The 22,194-nt window shown below is 45.6% G+C and overlaps 1 protein-coding gene across 4 annotated transcripts in view; it reads left to right on the forward strand.

The window, feature by feature from the left end:
* The window catches only part of LOC124036430 (ras GTPase-activating-like protein IQGAP1), a 91,571-nt gene that overhangs the window by 66,971 nt on the left and 2,406 nt on the right, over window positions 1-22,194 (forward strand). For all 4 annotated transcript variants that reach the window (XM_046351011.1, XM_046351012.1, XM_046351013.1 and 1 more), the window contains 19 exons: window positions 16-186; window positions 353-436; window positions 583-654; window positions 777-846; window positions 1,016-1,224; window positions 1,516-1,659; window positions 1,832-1,995; window positions 2,275-2,499; window positions 3,244-3,384; window positions 3,806-3,890; window positions 4,111-4,343; window positions 7,696-7,828; window positions 9,382-9,484; window positions 11,568-11,709; window positions 17,117-17,204; window positions 17,386-17,598; window positions 17,693-17,853; window positions 18,118-18,261; window positions 19,106-19,214. In XM_046351011.1, coding sequence (XP_046206967.1) covers window positions 16-186; window positions 353-436; window positions 583-654; window positions 777-846; window positions 1,016-1,224; window positions 1,516-1,659; window positions 1,832-1,995; window positions 2,275-2,499; window positions 3,244-3,384; window positions 3,806-3,890; window positions 4,111-4,343; window positions 7,696-7,828; window positions 9,382-9,484; window positions 11,568-11,709; window positions 17,117-17,204; window positions 17,386-17,598; window positions 17,693-17,853; window positions 18,118-18,261; window positions 19,106-19,214 — 2,691 coding nt within the window. The remainder of the gene's footprint in view (window positions 1-15; window positions 187-352; window positions 437-582; window positions 655-776; window positions 847-1,015; window positions 1,225-1,515; window positions 1,660-1,831; window positions 1,996-2,274; window positions 2,500-3,243; window positions 3,385-3,805; window positions 3,891-4,110; window positions 4,344-7,695; window positions 7,829-9,381; window positions 9,485-11,567; window positions 11,710-17,116; window positions 17,205-17,385; window positions 17,599-17,692; window positions 17,854-18,117; window positions 18,262-19,105; window positions 19,215-22,194) is intronic.

Genomic DNA, 22,194 nt, shown 5'->3' on the forward strand with positions numbered 1-22,194 from the left:
GTGTCCCCTGGTCAGAGTGTGGTTGGAAGTGTGACAGCGGAGTATAACAGGGAGCAGTTATGGTTGGCCAACGAGGCCCTAGTAACTCAGCTACAGGCTCGGGTTAGAGGTTACCTGGTGAGGAGAGCTCACGCCCAGAGACTGGATTTCCTACGCCAACAAGAACCACACGTGGTCCGACTACAGGTACTATACTGTGTCATGTTCTACACCGACCGGTTTATGAAGTCAAACACAAATGTAATATCTACAGTTAATATTCACGTACCGCTTTTTTAGTTTCCTCACAAATACTGTAAACACACATGGACAGAGCTGGTTCTGGGTTTGATTTCCTCATGTTTATATATAGGCCTCCTGGAAGGGCTATAAACAGAGGAAGATGTACAAAGACAGAATGAATGTGCTACAAAGCAACGTGGGGACTGTCGTCAAGGTAATGAGTTTTGGGGCTGTGAGCCTTATTGGAAAGAGATAACATTAGTTTGAAATGGTGAGAAAGCAAGTGTCAATTTTCAGGAGGGTCATCTCAAATTAAAACAGTTATCCGTTGCTGACATTGTTGTATTCTTCCTGGTCCAGCTTCAGTCGTTCGTTAAAATGTGGCGAGCCAAAAGTAAATACTCTCAAAGACTGCAGTATTTCAAAGACCATGTGAGTAACAAAGCACCTACATTACAAATGAGGAGTTATGTAATGTATTCATATTATATCATATTATTCATCAGTGATATTTGTTGAAGCTTGATTACCTTCTGTCTTGTTTGTATGTTCAGGAGAAAGACATAGTGAAGATCCAGGCTTTCCTCAAGGCTAACAAAGCCAGAGACGACTACAGAACACTCAGTGAGTTCAGACAGCATTTAATACGTCACACATTTTTAAAGAAGTCACAGTTTCAGACAGAGAAGGAACTACCTGAACCTCTCTGATACAATTGCAATGTTATTTTGTTTATTTTAATGTTTTTATGTCTGTCTGTGTCCGTCTTTCTCTTTGTGTGTCTGCCCTGTAGCCGGGGCTCAGGACCCTCCTCTGTCGGTGGTGCGTAAGTTTGTACACCTGCTGGAGCAGAGCAGTCTGGACCTACTGGAAGAACAGGAAGTGACACGGCTTAGGGAGGAAGTGGTCACTAAGATTCGCTCCAATCAGCAGATGGAGAAAGACCTCAACCTGATGGACATTAAGATTGGCCTGCTGGTCAAGAACAGGATCACCCTACAGGTGACGTTTTACACACAGAGGGAACATGACTGACAAAACAATGCTTTTCAACACAACTGAGAAACTATGCTTATTCACAACAGTCCTGCTACAGTTCCCAGAGCCATTCCCCTTAAGCTGCTGATAACAACTGTTTCTGGAGATAGCGCTTAGTCTACAATAGTCATAGGCCTGCTCAGATACTTGAATAATGCATTCCTCTTCCCTGTCTTTCTTAAAGTTATCACTGATCAACACAACTGGATAGGTGATCAGGGCTTTTTTCATGCTGCCTACTGTCCATCTTCCCAGGATGTGGTTTCCCATAGTAAGAAGCTGACGGTGAAGAAGAGTAAAGAAGAGCTGGCTGCAGGGGACAGGCAGGGCATCAAGGCACTGAGCAAAGACAAGAGGAAGAAACTAGAGGCTTACCAGCACCTCTTCTACCTGCTGCAGGTGAGTTCGAAACACAGAACACACTAAGACACACACACACACACACACACACACACACACACACACACACACACACACACACACACACACACACACACACACACACACACACACACACACACACACACACACACACACACTCTTTTACCTCGATCTCATCTCCTCTCCACAGACCAACCCTTCGTACCTGGCCAAGTTAATCTTCCAGATGCCCCAGAACAAGTCTACTAAGTTCATGGACACAGTGATCTTCACCCTGTATAACTATGCCTCCAACCAGAGAGAGGAGTACCTGCTGCTCAAACTCTTCAAGACCGCACTGGAGGAGGAGATCAAGTGAGTGGAACTTCACCTGTCCCAAATCGTACACCTCCCTTATACAGTTACTACAGGTGGTCTAGCCTGGGTGCCATTATTTCTTTGCACTCATGATAAGGCAACGATGTACAGAATCACTGTTGAGTGCAACAGACAGTAATCCACGTTCCCTCCTACTTCATAACTCAAGGATCCTCTCCAATCATATACAGTATTATATATAAGTTGTCTGATTTTTCATGAATATAAAGGAATAATATGGTTGCATGATAAAATGTCTCTCTTGCTCTCCCTCAGGTCCAAGGTGGATCAGATCCAGGACATCGTGACTGGGAACCCCACGGTCATCAAGATGGTGGTGAGCTTCAACCGTGGAGCCCGTGGTCACAACACGCTGAGGCAGCTGCTGGCACCTGTGGTCAAGGAGATCATCGAGGACAAGGGCCTGGGCATCAACACCAACCCTGTGGAAGTGTACAAGGCTTGGGTCAACCAGCTGGAGACCAACACTGGAGAGGCCAGGTGGGGCACACACACAGACAGTGGTGGAAAAATACTTTAAAGTACTACTTTAGTTGTTTTTTGGGGTATCTGTACTTTACTATTTATATTTTTGCCAACTTTTACACCACACATTTTCCCTGACAACCCAAAGTACTGCTTAGCAGAACAAGAAAGTTGTGAAATTCACACACTTATCAAGAGAACGCGTGGTTGAACACGAGTGTTGGAGTGTGCCCCTTTCTATCCATACATTTAAAAAAAAACAAGAGCATGGTCCGTCCACTTTGCTGAATGTAAGGAATTTTAAATGATTTATACTTTTACTTTTGATACTTAAGTATATTTTAATAATTCAATGTACTTTTGATACTGAAGTATATTTTAAACCAAATACTTTTAGACTTTTACTCAAGTAGTATTTTACTGGGTGACTTTTACTTGAGTAACTTTCTATTAAGGTATCTAAACTTTTACTCAAGTATGAAAATTGCATACTTTTTCCACCACTACACACACACACACACACACACACACACACACACACACACACACACACACACACACACACACACACACACACACACACACACACACACACACACACACACACACACACACACACACACACACACACACACACACACACACACACACACACACACACACACACACACACACACACACACACACAGACACACACAGACAACATGCGTACACTCACACAAACATACACTGACCTCAATGTTGGCCTACCTCTCTCAGTAAACTGCCTTACGAGGTGACCCCGGACCAGGCCATGTCACACGAGGAAGTACGTGCCAAGCTGGAGTCCTCCAGTCGGGCGCTGCGGACAGCCACAGACAAAGTGCTCAACTCCATCGTGTCGTCACTGGACAACATCCCGTAAGTCTAAGGCCTGGTTGGAATTATTCAAAAATGCGTCCTTTTTCCTTTCCTGCCCTGGTCAAAAGTCGTGAACTACAAAGGTCATAGTGTTCCATTTGGGAGGCAACCCCAGTGGTGTGTTAGTGGAAGGGTAGACAAAACAGTGCTTAGAGAGGCCAGAGAGTTACAACCCATCCATGTTACATAGCTACTGGTTTAGACAACTGTTGAATCCCCACTCTGCAGTGCTTAGTATACTCCACAGGGGAGCATCACAGTGTTATTTTATACAACAGACCAAAATACAGCCCTTATTTTCTGAAATGGTCATGGTCCCCTGCATTTTATGTTGATGCGCCCCATCATTTGTGCATGTTGTGTGTTTTTAATGCATGCTGGTTTCACATCTTGTCCATGTATTTTGTTGTTGTGCATGTAGCTATGGCATGAGGTACGTTGCAAAGGTCCTGAAAAATTCCCTTCATGAAAAGTTCCCAGATGCTACAGAGGATGAGTTGTTGAAGGTACAAGGCTTAAGTATTACATCTCATGAATGTCTTCTCCTTTGCCATTCATACACCTTTCGTTCATGTTGCTGTTATTGGTTTGGTAATATCAAGTTCCTTTAGTGTTCCCTGACACTGTAGTCCCCATGCAAATATTCAGCAACTTCAGTTTGTACTGATTAATACAGGTCTTTGACGCCATGAAGCTATGTTTAACTGTGTGTGTTTCGGCTGTCAGATTGTAGGGAACCTGCTGTACTACCGCTACATGAACCCAGCCATAGTGGCTCCAGACGGCTTCGACATCATAGACATGTCAGCCGGAGGTCAGCTCCACTCTGACCAGCGTCGCAACCTGGGCTCCGTGGCAAAGATGCTGCAGCACGCCGCCGCCAACAAGCTGTTCGAGGGAGAGAATGCCCACATGACCCCCATGAACAACTACATCTCCCAGACCTACCAGAAGTTCAGGTGAGAGTAAATAACTACAACTCCCAAGCCTCTTGGCTGAGGTTCAGTTAAGATGGGTCTGGGAGTTGTAGTTTTCTATCTGCAGGCCCGTTCCGAGATAAAAAGTGCTTATTCACAAGGGTTGGCCTTTGTCTGCACTATGTGCTGCGCAGACTGTTTACTGCAGCACTTTATCGATATTTATTTGATCTATAAATTCCCTCATCTCCAAGCTGTGCATCCAATCCTTATTATGGAAAGATGTGTGAACCTCTGTAGTTCCTGGCTCATCCAATCCTTATTATGGAAAGATGTGTGAACCTCTGTAGTTCCTGGCTCATCCAATCCTTATTATGGAAAGATGTGTGAACCTCTGTAGTTCCTGGCTCATCCAATCCTTATTATGGAAAGATGTGTGAACCTCTGTAGTTCCTGGCTCATCCAATCCTTATTATGGAAAGATGTGTGAACCTCTGTAGTTCCTGGCTCATCCAATCCTTATTATGGAAAGATGTGTGAACCTCTGTAGTTCCTGGCTCAGGCCGACGCTCGTGGACAAACAGAACCGCTACCCCAAAAGAGCTGTTGGCTAGCAGACCTCTGTAGGACTAAAACTGTCACCATGTTTTTAAATGTTACATTCACTCCGAGTAGACTGCCATGTATAGAGAAATGTGCCATCTAAAAAAGCAGAAGGGGATGAGATAAGAAAAAGAGCAGGCTTTACCGATAAACGATTTGGAGGTCACAGGGAGGTCAGGACAGGGTTAAGTTGACATGGGAGCAGAGGTGAGTCAGGAGAAAGAGGAAGTGTCTTTGTGTGAAAGTGCAGTGTCAGCAAGGAAGAAGGTGTGGGAAATGGGTATTCACTAAAACTCAATACTCCACACACACACACAGAGTGAGAAAGGGACAAAGGGTTATGTTCCCTGAATTCTCTGCCCCGACCTCCTACAGCATTGACTTATCTTTACTGGAAATCGGTTCGAACTCCAGCCACTATTAAAAAAGCAAAGACTAAACCCTAATTCAACAGGATATGTTTTGTCTTTAAAGGGAAATTCTGCCACTTTTCAACCTCACTCAGTATCTTCAACACCATGCTAGTCTCTACATACCGTGCTGCTTGAAAGTATGTGAATTCTACAGGGCTGGTCATTCTTTTGCTATAAAATATTAAAATAAACATAAAATCCTTATCTAAACTCAAATTCATAATAAACACATTCCAAGTAAATGACAGACACAAAAAAATGATATATTTTCTTTATTTAACAAAAACTTTGATGTGTGCAAAAATGTGAACCCCTTCAGTCAATAGCTTGTGGCACCTCCATTAGCAGTGATAACTTGGAGTAAATGTCTCCTATAGCCAGTAATCAGTCTCTGACATCTGTTTCGAGGAATTTTTGCCCACTCCTCCTTACAGAACTCAGCTAATTGAGTGAAGTTTGAGGGGTGTCTGGCATGAACTGCCCGCTTCAGGTCCAGCCACAGCATCTCGATTGAATTCAGGTCTGGACTTTGACTTGGCCAATCCAAAAAACACATTTTCTTTCTCTGGAGCCATTGTTTGGTAGATTTGTTTGAACGATTTGGTACGTTGTCTTGTGGAAGACCCATATTGACTGATGGCCTGACGTTCTGTTGAAGAATCTCCAGGTACACCTCAGAATTCATGGTTCCCTTAATGATGTGGATCATCCAGGTCCGGAGGAGGAAAAGCAGCCCCAGATCATGACATTCCCACCACCACGCTTACCCGATTATTTACCCACCTGATGCTATTTACCTAATTGATTTAACCAATGCAACTTGGGGTTCACTTATTTTTGCACCAGCACCAATTCCTTTTTAATTTAGTTTTTCTACTACACACATGATTTCCTCTACACTAACATATACACTAACATATGGTATTGGTAAATATAAACCTGTTATGTCAGATCAAAATTAATTGTTCTGATTTAAATTAAAATTTCATGCTAAAAATGTAATAAATCTGTAATTGCACAAGGTGTTCACATACTTTCATGCAGCACTGTATGTGAAAATGGCCTTAATGTTTTTGTTTATTGGCTAGATATCAGAAATCTTTGATAATACAATACATGACCAACAGTATGTGGACACCTGCTTGTCGAAGAGTCTCCTTTCAAAATCATAAGCATTAATATGGAGTTGGTCCCCCCTTTGCTGCTATAACAGCCTCCACTCTTCTGGGAAGGATTTCCACTAGATGTTTGAACATTGCTGCGGGGACTTGCTTCCATTTAGTCACAAGAGCATTAGTGAGGTCGGGCACTGATGATGTTTGGCACTGATGTTGGGCGATTAGGCCTGGCTCACAGTTGGGGTTCAATTCGATGGAGTTGAGGTCAGGGCTCTGTGCAGGCCAGTCAAGTTCTTCCACACTGATCTCGACAAACCATTTCTGTATGGACCTCACTCTGTGCACTGGGGCATTGCCATGCTGAAACAGGAAAGGGCCTTCCCCAAACTGTTGCCACAAAGTTGGAAGCACAGAATTGACTCGAATGCCATTGTATGCTGTAGCGTTAAGATTTCCCTTCACTGGTATTAAGGAGCCTGAATCATGAAAAACAGCCCCAGACCATTATTCCTCCTCCACCAAACTTTACAGTTGGCACTATTCATTCGGGCAGGTAGTGTTTTCCTGGCATCAGCCAAACCCAGATTTGTCTGTTGGACTGCCAGATGGTGAACCGTGATTCATCACTCCAGAGAACGCATTTCCACTGCTCCAGAGTCAAATGGCAGTGAGATTTACACCACTCCAGCCGACGCTAGGCATCATTGCACATGGTGTTTTTAGGTGTGTGTGCGGCTGCTCGGCCATGGAAACCCATTTCATGAAGCTACCGACGAACAGTTATTTTGCTGACGTTGCTTCCAGAGGCCGTTTGGAACTTGGTAGTGAGTGTTGTAACCGAGGACAGACCATTTTTACACACTTCAGCACTCGGTGGTGCACTTCTGTGAGCTTGAATGGCCTACCATTTCACGGCTGAGCCGTTGTTGTTCCTAGGCGTTTCAACTTCACAATAACAGAACTTACAGTTGAGCAGGGCAGAAATTGAAAAGGTGGCATCCTATGACGGTGTCACGTTGAAAGTCACTGAGCTCTTCGATATGCCATTCTACTGCCAATGTTTGTCTATGGAGATTGCATGGCTGTGTGCTCAATTTTATACAGCTGTCAGTAACGGGTGTGGCTAAAATAGTCGATTTCACATACTTTTGTATACATAGTGTATCTTCAGACATGATTAATGATTTTACTACTACCAATTTGTCCAGTAATCTTCCTGGTGAGGTAAAAAACCAACACTGCTTTGAGCCCGTCTTTCAGGGTGTTTTTCCAGGCGGCGTGTGACGTCCCTGAGCCGGAGGAGAAGTTTAACGTGGATGAGTACTCTGACATGGTGACTCTGTGCAAGCCTGTCATCTACATCTCTATAGATGAGGTCATCAACACACATTCGGTAAACCCAGACTATCTGTGCATCCCAAATGACACCATATTCCCTTTACAGTGCACTACATTTGGCCAGAGCGCTATGGGCCCTGGTTAAAGGTAGTGCCCTATATAGGGAAGAAAGTGCCATTTGGGACAAGATCTTGGACTCTCTCTCCTTTTTCTTCCCACTCTCTTCTAGTCTCCCTCTTCCCATCTCTCTCTCTCCTTTACCTTCCCACTCTCTTCTAGTCTCCCTCTTCCCATCTCTCTCCTTTACCTTCCCACTCTCTTCTAGTCTCCCTCTTCCCATCTCTCTCTCCTTTTCCTTCCTACTCTCTTCTAGTCTCCCTCTTCCCATCTCTCTCTCTCCTTTTCCTTCCTACTCTCTTCTAGTCTCCCTCTTCCCATCTCTCTCTCTCCTTTTCCTTCCCACTCTCTTCTAGTCTCCCTCTTCCCATCTCTCTCCTTTTCCTTCCTACTCTCTTCTAGTCTCCCTCTTCCCATCTCTCCTTTTCCTTCTCCCTCTCTTCTAGTCTCCCTCTTCCCATCTCTCTCTCTCCTTTTCCTTCCCACTCTCTTCTAGTCTCCCTCTTCCCATCTCTCCTTTTCCTTCCCACTCTCTTCTAGTCTCCCTCTTCCCATCTCTCTCTCTCCTTTTCCTTCCCACTCTCTTCTAGTCTCCCTCTTCCCATCTCTCTCTCTCCTTTTCCTTCCCTCCCTCTCTTCTAGTCTCCCTCTTCCCATCTCTCCTTTTCCTTCCCCCTCTCTTCTAGTCTCCCTCTCCTCTCCATCTCCTGGGTATGAATGAGAGGGGTGATGGTGACAGGGAGGACATAAAGGAGGACATCAGAGGTTCTCATAGCCAAATGTCTCAGATGTTGACATCCTTTTTGGCGTTGTTAGTTTCACTCTCTGCTCACCTCACCCACATGGATTACAAGCACAACAATGGACATGACGTGCATTATACCCCACTGACAGACATGCTCAGCTTTTATCTTGCAGTTACAGAGTTTAGGATTTCCTTACTGCAACTTTGACACACACACACCGCACGCACACACGCGTGTGCGCAGTAATAAACAGAGAATACTATATTTTACAGTAAAGTCTCAATACATGAACGAAATACATCCCCAAGGATGAGATGAATGGAGGAAGGGATGGATGGATGGATGACCCCCTCCTAGCACAGCTGTGTCCAATGCCATAGGAAGGCAATGTACGTCCTGTCATTATCAATCTCCATGTAAAGAGGAAGAGAGGGCTGAGCTTGGTAGTACTGCAGAGCTGTGCTAGGATGGGGTCTAAGAGGGGGTCATCCATCTGTCCTTTCCTCCATTCATCTCATCCTCCTAGGGGGTGTATCTCGTTCATGTATTGAGACTTTACAGTAAATAGTATTCTCTGTTTATTACTGCGTGTCTGTGTGTGTGTTGCCCTGTCTATAAAGACAGGGTAAACATCAAACTATTATCACACACAGCATACATACAGTGTGGGCTGGAGAGGCCTAGTCTTGGAGGAGTGTGTGTCTGACATAATGCACCTGTGTGGTGTTCTTTGTGTGTGTCCTAGCTAGTGTTGGAGCACCTGGAAGCAATCTCCCCCGACCACAACGACCTGCTGCATGAGTTGTTGCAGGACCTAGGGGACATGCCTGACGTGGAGGCACTGCTGGGTATCACAGACACCCCTACACCCTCACTCTGCTCCTACACCCCTCACCCTGCTTCCTATACCCCTTACCCTGCTTCCTACACCCCTCACCCTGCTTCTTACACTCCTCACCCTGCTTCCTACACCCCTCACCCTGCTTCCTACACCCCTCACCCTGCTTCCTACACCGCCCACACTATACCTCCTACACCCCTCAGTTCACCTTCATCCCTGCCTCCTAGACACCCAACGTTATACAGTACCAGTCAAAATTTTGGACACCTACTCTTTCCAGGGTTTTTCTTCATTTCTACATTGTAGAATATTAGTAAAGACATCAAAGCTATTAAATAATGTATATGGAATCATGTAGTAACCCAAAAAGTGTTAAACAAATCAAAATATATTTTATATTTCAGATTCTTCAAAGTAGCCACCCTTTGCCTTGATGACAGCTTTGCACACTCACACTCATTCTCTCAACCAGCTTTATGAGATAGTCACCTGGAATGCATTTTAATTAACATGTGTCCTTGTTAAAAGTTCATTTGTGGAATTTCTTTCCTTCTTAATGCTCTTGAACAATCAGTTGTGTTGTGACAAGGTAGGGATGGTATACAGAAGATAGCCCAATTTGGTAAAAGACCAAGTCTGTATTATGGCAAGAACAGCTTAAATAAGCAAAGACAAACGACAGTCTATTTTTTATTTATTTAACCTTTATTTAACTAGGCAAGTCAGTTAAGAACAAATTCTTATTTTACAATGACGGTCTACCCCTAACCTGGACGACGTTGGGCCAATTGTGCACCGCCCTATGGGACTATCATTACTTTAAGACATGAAGGTCACTCAATCCAGAAAATGTCAAGAACCTGTAAAGTTGCTTCAAGTACCGTCAAGCGCTATGATGAAACTGGCTCTCATGAGGACCGCCACAGGAAAGGAAGACCCAGAGTTACCTCTGCTGCAGAGGATAAGTTCATTAGAGTTACCAGGCTGAGAAAATGCAGCCCAAATAAATGCTTCAGAGTCAAAGTAACAGACACATCTCAACTGTTCAGAGAAGACTGCGTGAATCAGGCCTTCGTGGTCGAATTTCTGCAAACAAACCACGACTAAAGGACACCAATAATAAGGAAAGACTTGCTTGGGCCAAGAAACAAGCAATGGACATTAGAACAGTGGAAATCTGTCCGTTGGTCTGATGAGGCCAAATTTGAGATATTTTGTTCCAACCGCCATGTCTTTGTGAGACGCAGAGTAGGTGAACGGATTATCTCTGCATGTGTAGTTCCCACCGTGAAACATGGAAGAGGAGGTGTGATGGTGCTTTACTGGTGACACTGTTAGTGATTTTATTTAGAATTCTATGCGCACTTAACCAGCATGGCTACCAAAGCATTCTGCAGCGATACGCCATCCCATCTGGTTTGCGCTTAGTGGGACTATCATTTGTTTTTCAACAGAACAATGACCTAACACACCTCCAGGCTGTGTCACGGCTATTCGACCAAGAAGGAGAGTGATGGAGTGCTGCATCAGATGACCTGACCTCAACCCAATTGAGGTGGTTTGGGATGAGTTGGACCATAGAGAGAAGGAAAAGCAGCCAACAAGTGCTCGGTATATGTTGGTACTCCTTCAATACTGTTGGAAAAGCATTCCAGGTGAAGCTGGTTGAGAGAATGCAAAAGAGTGTGCAAAGCTGTCAAGGCAAAATGTTTTGTTTGTTTTACTCTTTTTAAATATATATGTATTTTTACTACATGATTTCATGTGTTATTTCATAGTTTTGATGTCTTCACTGTTATTTTACAATGTAGAAAATGGTAAAAAAATAAAGACACTAGGTGTGTCCAAACTTGACTAGTACTGTAATTTACAACACTGAGATCCATTTACAGTACAGGGCTGAATCTTAATTATAAAATAAGAGTTTGTTACACAAACTTCTGTGTGAATCATGTAACGCTTCGACCCACAGTCTCAGAATGAGTATACAGTATGCCTTTCTCCACTAGGACTGACAAAAGTACACATTAGTTCTTATACCAGGAACCAGCCTGCAAGGATAGCTAAACATATATTTCTCTGTTCTCCAGGTGAAGGGGTGGTGGATCCTAACAATCCCAACAAGGAGAGCACCCTGAGTCAGCTGGCAAAGACGCAGATCTCCCTCAGCCTCACTAACAAGTTTGAGCTGCTGGAAGGCGATGACAAGGACACGAAAGGCCTGATGATGAAGTAAGACACTGGATCGTCCCAAATGGCACCCTATTCCACTAAAACATGGGAAATAGGGTTCCATTTAAGACATATGTTGCTATGAACAATCTACCCATTATTTATTCTTCATTACGGAAGCCCAATAAAATCCCCATAAAATTAAACACACACATGGTAGAACTGCACAGTGAGAGTTTTTGTACTGAGCGAGCAAAAGAAGCCAGAAGAAACAGTTTAAATGTGTTTGACGTTCCAGTAGGTTTGAAAATAACAGAAAGGCTGGCACACTGAATATGCTCCCAATTACCACTTTTATTGACAACGTCGTGACCTGACAAAGATCCTTGTGGATCGAAATGTTGTCAATAAAGTTGGTAAGTATGAGCATATTCCGTGTGCCAGCCTTTCTGTGCTTTTCAAGTTTCATTAGCCCAGCACCTAGGGTGTGGTATGACCACAACTTTTCACAAGACGTTCCAGTAGGTACATACATAAATAACCACAGTGGCTATCGCTCAGTGACAGCTCTGTGCTCTTTCCTGCTCCACTATCACTTCCTTTCCTGCCAGGAAGAGGTTTAGTGGCCAGGGTTATCTTGCCCATGGACCTGCTCATTTTAGATAATAATGCTTCTTTGAGAAAAAGGCTGTGTGTTTAAAATATGGTTTCTGTTCTGCTGATGTGACTGTGCTCATCATGTTTCCTGTGACATGAACACCAATCCAGCCAGTCACAACTGATCATGTGGTCAAGAAAAACGCCTGGCTCTCTACCTATGATACTATACATGGCAGCTCTGTTCATCTGACCTACAGTAGTTGAGGTGAGAAGCCATGTTAGGGCTCTGTTGTGTCTCAGTCTCTGTGTGTCACTGTGGTCCTGGCCAGTGTCGGACCAGCATGCACCGGGGCAGGAAATGGGAAGTGTGACAGAGTGGCGTCATGTCCTACTGCAGGGTCAGTGGGACAGTAACGCGTTTGTGTGTTAACACAGCTAAATGTTTCCTCTCCCCCAGAACCGAGAGAGGCCAGAGCTCAACACACTGCCAATTATTTTCAAACCAAATCAACGAGACTTTGTAAAACAGCAGTCACGTACTGTAACAGCTAGCCAGTAAGAGGCCAATTTTGAGCTACACTGTTTTGTTAAAATTACATTAACCTCACATATTGTACACAATCACCCAGTCAGTGCTAGGGTTGAAGGGCTAGAACCCGGTTACTGAGATTTTCTGGAATTTATTGCCCAAAACCACTCCATTTTCCCGGGATGAATAACTGCGAGAAACCGGTAAATTATAATAAATTATTTATATGAACAGCATGCCGTGATATGGAACTGTTAAATTATATGCAATGTATACATTTGGCTTCTCTACATCCTCTGCATGATGAATCATCAACGCTTATCTATCCAAAATAGATTATCCTGTTCTAGATCGACTATAGCCCTATACAGTGCATTTTGAAAGTATTCAGACCCCTTGACTTTTTCCACATTCTGTTACGTTACAGCCTTATTCTAAAATGGATTCAATTGTTTTTTTCCCCTCATCAATCTACACACAATACCCCACAATGACAAAGCAAAAACAGGTTTTTAGAAATTTTTGCAAATGTATTAAAATAAAATCGTGAAATATCACATTTACTTAAGTATTCAGACCCTTTAATTAGTACTTTGTTGAAGCACCTTTGGCAGTGATTACAGCCTCGAGTCTTCTTGGGTATGACGCTACAAGCTTGGCACACCTGTATTTAGAGTTTGTCTTATTCTTCTCTGCAGACCCTCTCAAGCTCTGTTAGTATGGATGGGGAGAGTCACTGCACAGCTATTTTCAGGTCTCCAGAGATGTTCAAGTCCGGGCTCTGGCAGGGCCACAAAATAACATTCAGAGACTTGTCCCGAAGCCACTCCTGTGTTGTCTTGGCTGTGTGCTTATGGTCATTGGCCTGTTGGAAGGTGAATCTTGCCCCAGTCTGAGGTCCTGAGCACTCTGGAGCAGGTTATCATCAAGGAAATCTATGTACTTTGCTCCGTTCATCTTTCCCTCGATCCTGACTAGTCTGCCAGTAACTGCCACGTAGAAAGGATTCTCACAGCATGATGCTGCCACCACCATGCTTCACTGTAGGGATGGTGCCAGGTTTCCTCCAGACGTGACGCTTGGCATTCAGGCCAAAGAGTTCAATCTTGGTTTCATCAGACTAGAGAATCTGGTTTCTCATTGTCTGAGTCTTTAGGTGCCTTTTGGCAAACTCCAACCGGGCTGTTGAAAGTGAGGAAGAAATGAAGCAACAATAGAGAAATGGGAGGTAGGCTAATAACAATAAGGGGAATATTATGAAAGGTGTAATATGAGTCGGCCTACTAATTATACAAATAGGCCATATTATATTCAAATTCGCTAGCCTACGATTCTGTGCTACACCAGAATCGCATGTTGTCACCCTGCTTTATCATGGTTTAAACGATGTGTGTAATTCCAGTCCATATAATACAATATGGTAATACTGTTCACACTCAGGAAGATTAGCCTGCTGGTGCTAGTTTCATTTATTTACCCAGGAGAGTATTTAACTAGCTACACTTATATATACAAAAGTAAACTCCGCAAAAAAGAAAAGTCCTCTCACTGTCAATTGCGTTTATTTTCAGCCTACTTAACATGTGTAAATATTTGTATGAACATAACAAGATTCACTAACTGAGTAACAGTCAGTATCTGGTGTGGCCACCAGCTGCATTAAGTACTGCAGTGCATCTCCTCCTCATGGACAGCACCAGATTTGCCCATTCTTGCTGTGAGATGTTACCCCACTCTTCCACCAAGGCACCTGCAAGTTCCAGGACATTTCTGGGGGGAATGGCCCTAGCCCTCACCCTCCGATCCAACAGGTCCCAGATGTGCTCAATGGGATTGAGATCCGGACTCTTCACTGGCCATGGCAGAACACCAACATTCCTGTCTTGCAAGAAAACACGCACAGAACGAGCAGTATGGCTGGTGGCATTGTCATGCTGGCGGGTCATGTCAGGATGAGCCTGCAGGAAGAGTACCACATGAGGGAGGAGGATGTCTTTCCTGGAACGCACAGCGTTGAGATTGAGCTTGTTGTCATTGGAGACAGTCTGAGGATGCTGTGACACACCGCCCCAGACCACGACGGACCCTCCACCTCCAAATCAATCCCGCTCCAGAGTACAGGCCTCTGTGTAACGCTCATTCCTTCGACGATAAATGCAAATCCGACCATCACCCCTAGTGAGACAAAACTGCGACTAATTTGTGAAGAGCATTTTTTGCCAGTCCTGTCTGGTCCAGCGATGGTGGGTTTGTGCACAAAGGAGACGTTGTTGCCGGTGATGTCTGGTGAGGACGTTCCTGGTGTAACTCAGGCAGTTGTTGTTGCCTTCCTGTACCTGTCCCGCAGGTGTGATGTTCGGATGTACCGACACTGTGCAGGTGTTGTTACATGTGGTCTGCCGCTGCGAGGACGATCAGCTGTCCGTCCTGTCTCCCTGTAGCGCTGTCTTAGACGTCTCCAGGTACTGACACTGCAATTTATTTCCCTGGCCACATCTGCAGTCCTCATGCCTCCTTGCAACATGCCTAAGTCACGTTCACGCAGATGAGCAGGGACCCTGGGCATCTTTCTTTTGGTGATTTTCAGAGTCAGTAGAAAGGCATCTTTAGCGTTCTAATTTCTCATAACTGTGACCTTAATTGCCTACCGTCTGTAAGCTGTTAGTGTCTTAACTACCATTCCACAGGTGCATGTTCATTAATTGTTTATTGTTCATTGAACAAGCATGGAAAACAGTGTTTAAACCCTAATTATTTTTGAAAGACAGGGTCCTGAAAAAGGGACGTTTCTTTTTTTGCTGAGTTTATATGGACACCCTTTCAAATGAGTGGATTTAGCTGTTTCAGCCACACACGTTGCAGACAGAAGTATAAAATCTAGCACACAGCCATGCAATCTCCATCGACAACCATTCGCAGTAGAATGGCCTTACTGAAGAGCTCCGTGACTTTCAATGTGGCACCGTCATAGGATGCCACTTTTCCAACAAATAGGTTTGTCAAATTTCTGCCCTGCTAGAGCTGCCCCGGTCAACTGTAAGTGCTGTTATTGTAAAGTGGAAACGTCTAGGAGCACAACAGATCAGCAACAAAGTGATAAGACATAAGCTCACAGAACGGGACCGCTGAAGCTCGAAGCGCGTAAAAATCATCTGTCCTCAGTTGCAACACTCTCCGAGTTCCACATGACCTCTGGAAGCAACGTCAGCAAAATAACTGTTTGTTGGGAGCTTCATGAAATGCGTTTCTGTGGCCGAGCAGCTGCACACAAGCCTAAGATCACCATGCGCAATGCCAAGTGTCGGCTGGCGTGGTGTAAAGCTCTGGAGCAGTGGAAACACATTCTCTGGAGGGATGAATCACTCTTCATCTTGCAGTCCGACAGACTAATCTCGGTTTGGCAGATGCCAGGACAACGCTATCTGCCTGAATGCATAGTGCCAACTGTAAAGCATGGTAGAGGAGGAATAATAGTCTGGGGCTGTTTTTCATGGTTCAGGCTAGGCCCCTTAGATCCAGTGAAGGGAAATCTTAACGCTACAGCATACAATGACCTTCTAGAGGATTCTGTGCTTCCAACTTTGTGGCAACACTTTAGGCAAGGCCCTTTCCTGTTTCAGCATGGCAATTCCCCTGTGCACAAAGCAAGGTCTATACAGAAATGGTTTGTCGAGATCGGTGTGGGAGAACTTGACTGGCCTGTACAGAGCCTTGACCTCAACCCAATCATACACCTTTGGGATGAATTAGAACGCCAACTGCGAGCCAGGCCTAAAGCCCCCATATTAGTGCCCGACCTCACTAATGCTCTTGTGGCTGAATGCCGTGGGGACTTGCTTCCAATGTTCCAACGTCTAGTGGAAAGCCTTCCCTGAAAAGTGGAGGCTGTTATAGCAGCAATGGGGGGACCAACTCCATATTAATGGCAGTGATTTTGGAATGAGATGTTCGACAAGCATTCTTTTGGTCATGTAATGTACATCTATGGGCCTCTATAGACCTATTTATATACTTTATAATGCTTTTGAATGACACTTCCAGTTTTGGCGGGAAATACCAGGTTACCCGGGAGGAAAGTGGCTTATTCTCGGGATGGAGCATTTGTAAAATACCTGTAAAATATTGAAACCTAGTCAGTGCCCTGGCCTGTACAAACATTATCTATGATAAGGTTTCATACGTAGTGTGTCCCAAAGCGCATCCTATTCCTTATATAGTGTGCATTACTTTTGATCATGGCCTGGGGCTGTTGTCGAAAGTATTTGCACTACATAGAGAATAGTGGATGTGATGCAACCTAGGTGATGTTTTCTCTTTCTTTCTGTCTGTCTCTATCAGAACTAAGAAGCTGATAATGGATGTAATCAGGATCCAGCCAGGAGACACTCTCCCAGAGACCCTGGAGACCCCAGCCTCTGGCCTCCAGGTGACGGCATAACCATGACCCCTAAACCAGCCCAGCACCCCACACCTCAGATACATCTCTATTAAAGTGGTTTGATTTCCATGCTATGCCCTTTGTGCCATGCAGGAGTGGAAAAGAGCAGTCATGCTAACTTTCCTGTCTGTCTTTGTCTGTCTCTCTTCCTACTTGTGCTGTGGTCCAGGAGCGTGAGCATGCTAAGGTGGTGGAGCTGCGTGCAGTGCAGGATGCCCAGGCCCCAGAGGGGCTGAAGAGCAGCCATGCGGTGCTGGAGGACAGACAGCTGCCTCTAGAGCAGAAGAAGAGGAAGATCCTCCGCAATCTCCGAACCCTGGAGCAGGCTGGCCTCGTCACCACTGGCAACAAGTACCAGGATCTCATCAACGACATCTCCAAGGTACATGAATGCGCACAAACACACTGATGGCCTTCAGAGTTTGTTGCAGAATACCCATCTAACCAATCACGTCCCTTCTTTGTGTGCTTGACAGGACATTCGTTACCAGAGGCGTTACAGACAGAGGAGGAAGGCAGAGCTAGTGAAGCTCCAACAGACACTGAGTGCGCTCAACTCAAAGACAGCCTTCTATCAGGACCAGACCAACTACTATGACACTTACATCAGGACCTGCCTTGACAACCTCAACAGGAAGTGAGTGTCCCCTACAAAACGGACCCCTCTGCACTAACCATAAGTCTTAGTTAACCTAAAAACATACACTGTACAGGGCCTAACAAGTCAACAAGGATCTCGGGTTACAGAGGAGGAATTGGTTTGGAATGGCGCCATATGGGCTAGTTTTGAATTACATTGTCATTGCTATTGTCATGATCAGAGCCTATGGTCCCATACAACTTGATGTGTGCGTGAGTGACTTCCATGCGTGTGTGACCTATCTGGTGTGTGTCCCCACAGGAACGCGCGGCGGTCCATCAAGCTGGGCAGGAAGGTGGAGGAGAAGGGCAGTAAGAAGTGGAAGCATCAGTCTCTGAAGTACACGGCGGCCCGGCTGCATGAGAAGGGAGTGATTCTGGAGATAGAGGGGCTGCAAACCAACCAGTGAGTGAAACAGAGGGGAGGACAGCTGGTCCAAGTTAGCTTAGCATTGTGCTTGGACATCAGCTTCCCGGCGCCGGAGTCGTGTTCATTTGTACAAACCGTTTCAAAGCATAGCAAAAAGTTTTACAATTGAAAACGTTTTGCAACATAAAATATTTTACAATGAACAGCCAGGGTTTTGTGATTTAAGAGGTAGTGTGGTTGAGCTAATGTGAACATGGTATTGAATCTTGAGTGAGTTGGTACCATACCAGGTCTCGGGTATTGTGGTAGAAGTAGGTTATCCATATTTGACAAGGGGCTCTGCTCCAATACTTTCAGAAATGCATGAGTCTGTCATAGCTTTTACAAATCAGATCAGTGATTATTCCAAAGGAAGGGAGGACGAAAGGATGCATTGGTAAAGTATTGGGACTCCCGTCCTTCTTGTTTTGGCCAGGCTGTTCCAGCTAGAATGGCGCTGAGAGCCAAAGTCAGCTCCTGTGGCTCCTCACTGCACTCTGTGGGAGTTCCAGGCTAGGTCAAAGAGGAAACAGAGAGCTAGTATCTAGAAGACAGTACTACGTCCTCTTTAGAGCCATTTAAACACACTACACTTTGGCCCAATATCATCAATGCATTTCAGAAAATAAAAAGTACAAACAAACAAAAACGATTTCAAAGGTCATTTCTGGTCATAATATTTCTCACACTCAACATTTAAATGTTATTCCAAAACAAGTCTGTCTGACGTTGTGACCTACGGACAATAGCAGGACTAGAGTTGGTTATTATCCAGTCTCTGTATCCTGTATTTTCATTTTGACTCATTATTTTAATCCCATGTTTTTGTATTTTCCCTCAGGTTCAAAAATGTCATGTTTGACATCTCGCCCAGTGAGGAAGTTGGGGACTTTGAGGTGAAGGCCAAGTTTATGGGAGTTGAGATGGAAAAAGTCCAACTCCATTTCCAGGTAATGCTTTTCCCTGGAACTACGATGACGCATATTTGTCACTGACTGTCTGTTTCTGTCCCTGTCTGCAGTATGATAGTTGACTGTCTCTTGTCCCTTTCGAACTATCTATCTCGGTCCCTGTCTGACTGTCTATCTCAGTCCCTGTCTGACTTTCTCTGTTTCTGTCCCTGTCTGCAGTATGATAGTTGACTGTCTCTTGTCCCTTTCGAACTATCTATCTCGGTCCCTGTCTGACTGTCTGTCTCAGTCCCTGTCTGACTTTCTCTGTTTCTGTCCCTGTCTATCTCAGTCCCTGTCTGTCTATCTCGGTCCCTGTCTGTCTATCTCGGTCCCTGTCTGACTGTCTATCTCGGTCCCTGTCTGACTGTCTATCTCAGTCCCTGTCTGACTTTCTCTGTTTCTGTCCCTGTCTATCTCGGTCCCTGTCTGTCTATCTCGGTCCCTGTCTGTCTATCTCGGTCCCTGTCTGTCTATCTCGGTCCCTGTCTGTCTATCTCGGTCCCTGTCTGTCTATCTCGGTCCCTGTCTGTCTATCTCGGTCCCTGTCTGTCTATCTCGGTCCCTGTCTCCCTGTCTGTCTGTCTATCTCGGTCCCCTGTCTATCTCGGTCCCTGTCTGTCTGTCTATCTCGGTCCCGGTCTGTCTATCTATCTCGGTCCCTGTCTGTCTGTCTATCTCGGTCCCTGTCTGTCTATCTATCTCGGTCCCTGTCTGTCTATCTCGGTCCCTGTCTGTCTATCTCGGTCCCTGTCTGCAGTATGATAGTTGACTGTCTCTTGTCCCTTTCGAACTATCTATCTCGGTCCCTGTCTGACTGTCTATCTCAGTCCCTGTCTGACTTTCTCTGTTTCTGTCCCTGTCTGCAGTATGATAGTTGACTGTCTCTTGTCCCTTTCGAACTATCTATCTCAGTCCCTGTCTGACTTTCTCTGTTTCTGTCCCTGTCTGCAGTATGATAGTTGACTGTCTCTTGTCCCTTTCGAACTATCTATCTCGGTCCCTGTCTGACTGTCTATCTCAGTCCCTGTCTGACTTTCTCTGTTTCTGTCCCTGTCTATCTCGGTCCCTGTCTATCTCGGTCCCTGTCTGTCTATCTCGGTCCCTGTCTGTCTATCTCGGTCCCTGTCTGTCTATCTCGGTCCCTGTCTGTCTATCTCGGTCCCTGTCTGTCTATCTCGGTCCCTGTCTGTCTATCTCGGTCCCTGTCTGTCTATCTCGGTCCCTGTCTGTCTATCTCGGTCCCTGTCTGTCCCTGTCTGTCTATCTCGGTCCCTGTCTGTCTATCTCGGTCCCTGTCTGTCTATCTCGGTCCCTGTCTGTCTATCTCGGTCCCTGTCTGACTGTCTATCTCAGTCCCTGTCTGACTTTCTCTGTTCCTGTCCCTGTCTATCTCGGTCCCTGTCTGACTTTCTCTGTTTCTGTCCCTGTCTATCTCGGTCCCTGTCTGACTTTCTCTGTTTCGGTCCCTGTCTGTCTATCTCGGTCCCTGTCTGTCTATCTCGGTCCCTGTCTGTCTATCTCGGTCCCTGTCTGTCTATCTCGGTCCCTGTCTGTCTATCTCGGTCCCTGTCTGTCTATCTCGGTCCCTGTCTGTCTATCTCGGTCCCTGTCTGTCTATCTCGGTCCTGTTTCTGTCTGTCTGCAGTATGATAGTTGACTGTCTCTTGTCTCGAACTATCTATCTCGGTCCCTGTCTGTCCCTGTCTCAGTATGATAGTTCCCTGTCTGTCTATCTCGGTCCCTGTCTGTCTATCTCAGGTCTTTCCTGTCTGTCTATCTCGGTCCCTGTCTGTCTATCTCGGTCCCTGTCTGTCTATCTCGGTCCATGTCCGTCTATCTCGGTCCATGTCCGTCTATCTCGGTCCATGTCCGTCTATCTCGGTCCATGTCCGTCTATCTCGGTCCATGTCCGTCTATCTCGGTCCATGTCCGTCTATCTCGGTCCATGTCCGTCTATCTCGGTCCATGTCCGTCTATCTCGGTCCATGTCCGTCTATCTCTGTTTCTGTCCATGTCTGACTTTCTCTGTTTCTGTCCATCTCGGTCCATGTCCGTCTATCTCTGTTTCGGTCCATGTCCGTCTATCTCTGTTTCGGTCCATGTCCGTCTATCTCTGTTTCGGTCCATGTCTGACTTTCTCTGTTTCTGTCTGTCTATCTCGGTCCCTGTCTGTCTATCTCGGTCCCTGTCTGTCTATCTCGGTCCCTGTCTCGGTCCCTGTCTGTCTATCTCTGTTTCGGTCCCTGTCTGTCTATCTCCCTGTCTGTCTATCTCGGTCCCTGTCTGTCTATCTCGGTCCCTGTCTGTCTATCTCGGTCTGTTCTCGGTCCCTGTCTGTCTATCTCTCGGTCCCTGTCTGTCTATCTCGGTTCTCTGTCTTCTGTCCCTGTCTGTCTATCTCGGTCCCTGTCTGTCTATCTCGGTCCCTGTCTGTCTATCTCGGTCCCTGTCTATCTGTCTGTCTATCTCGTCCCTGTCCCTGTCTGTCTATCTCGGTCCCTGTCTGTCTATCTCGGTCCCTGTCTGTCTATCTCGGTCCCTGTCTGTCTATCTCCCTGTCTGTCCCTGTCTGTCTATCTCGGTCCCTGTCTGTCTATCTCGGTCCCTGTCTGTCTATCTCGGTCCCTGTCTGTCTATCTCGGTCCCTGTCTGTCTATCTCGGTCCCTGTCTGTCTATCTCGGTCCCTGTCTGTCTATCTCGGTCCCTGTCTGTCTATCTCTGTTTCGGTCCCTGTCTGACTTTCTCTGGTCCCTGTCTGACTTTCTCTGTTTCGGTCCCTGTCTGTCTATCTCGGTCCCTGTCTGTCTATCTCGGTCCCCCTGTCTGTCTATCTCGGTCCCTGTCTGTCTGTCTATCTCGGTCCCTGTCTGTCTATCTCGGTCCCTGTCTGTCTATCTCGGTCCCTGTCTGTCTATCTCGGTCCCTGTCTGTCTATCTCGGTCCCTGTCTGTCTATCTCGGTCCCTGTCTGTCTATC

Source organism: Oncorhynchus gorbuscha, linkage group LG05 (assembly GCF_021184085.1).
Source record: "Oncorhynchus gorbuscha isolate QuinsamMale2020 ecotype Even-year linkage group LG05, OgorEven_v1.0, whole genome shotgun sequence".
NCBI classification, from domain to species: domain Eukaryota; kingdom Metazoa; phylum Chordata; class Actinopteri; order Salmoniformes; family Salmonidae; genus Oncorhynchus; species Oncorhynchus gorbuscha.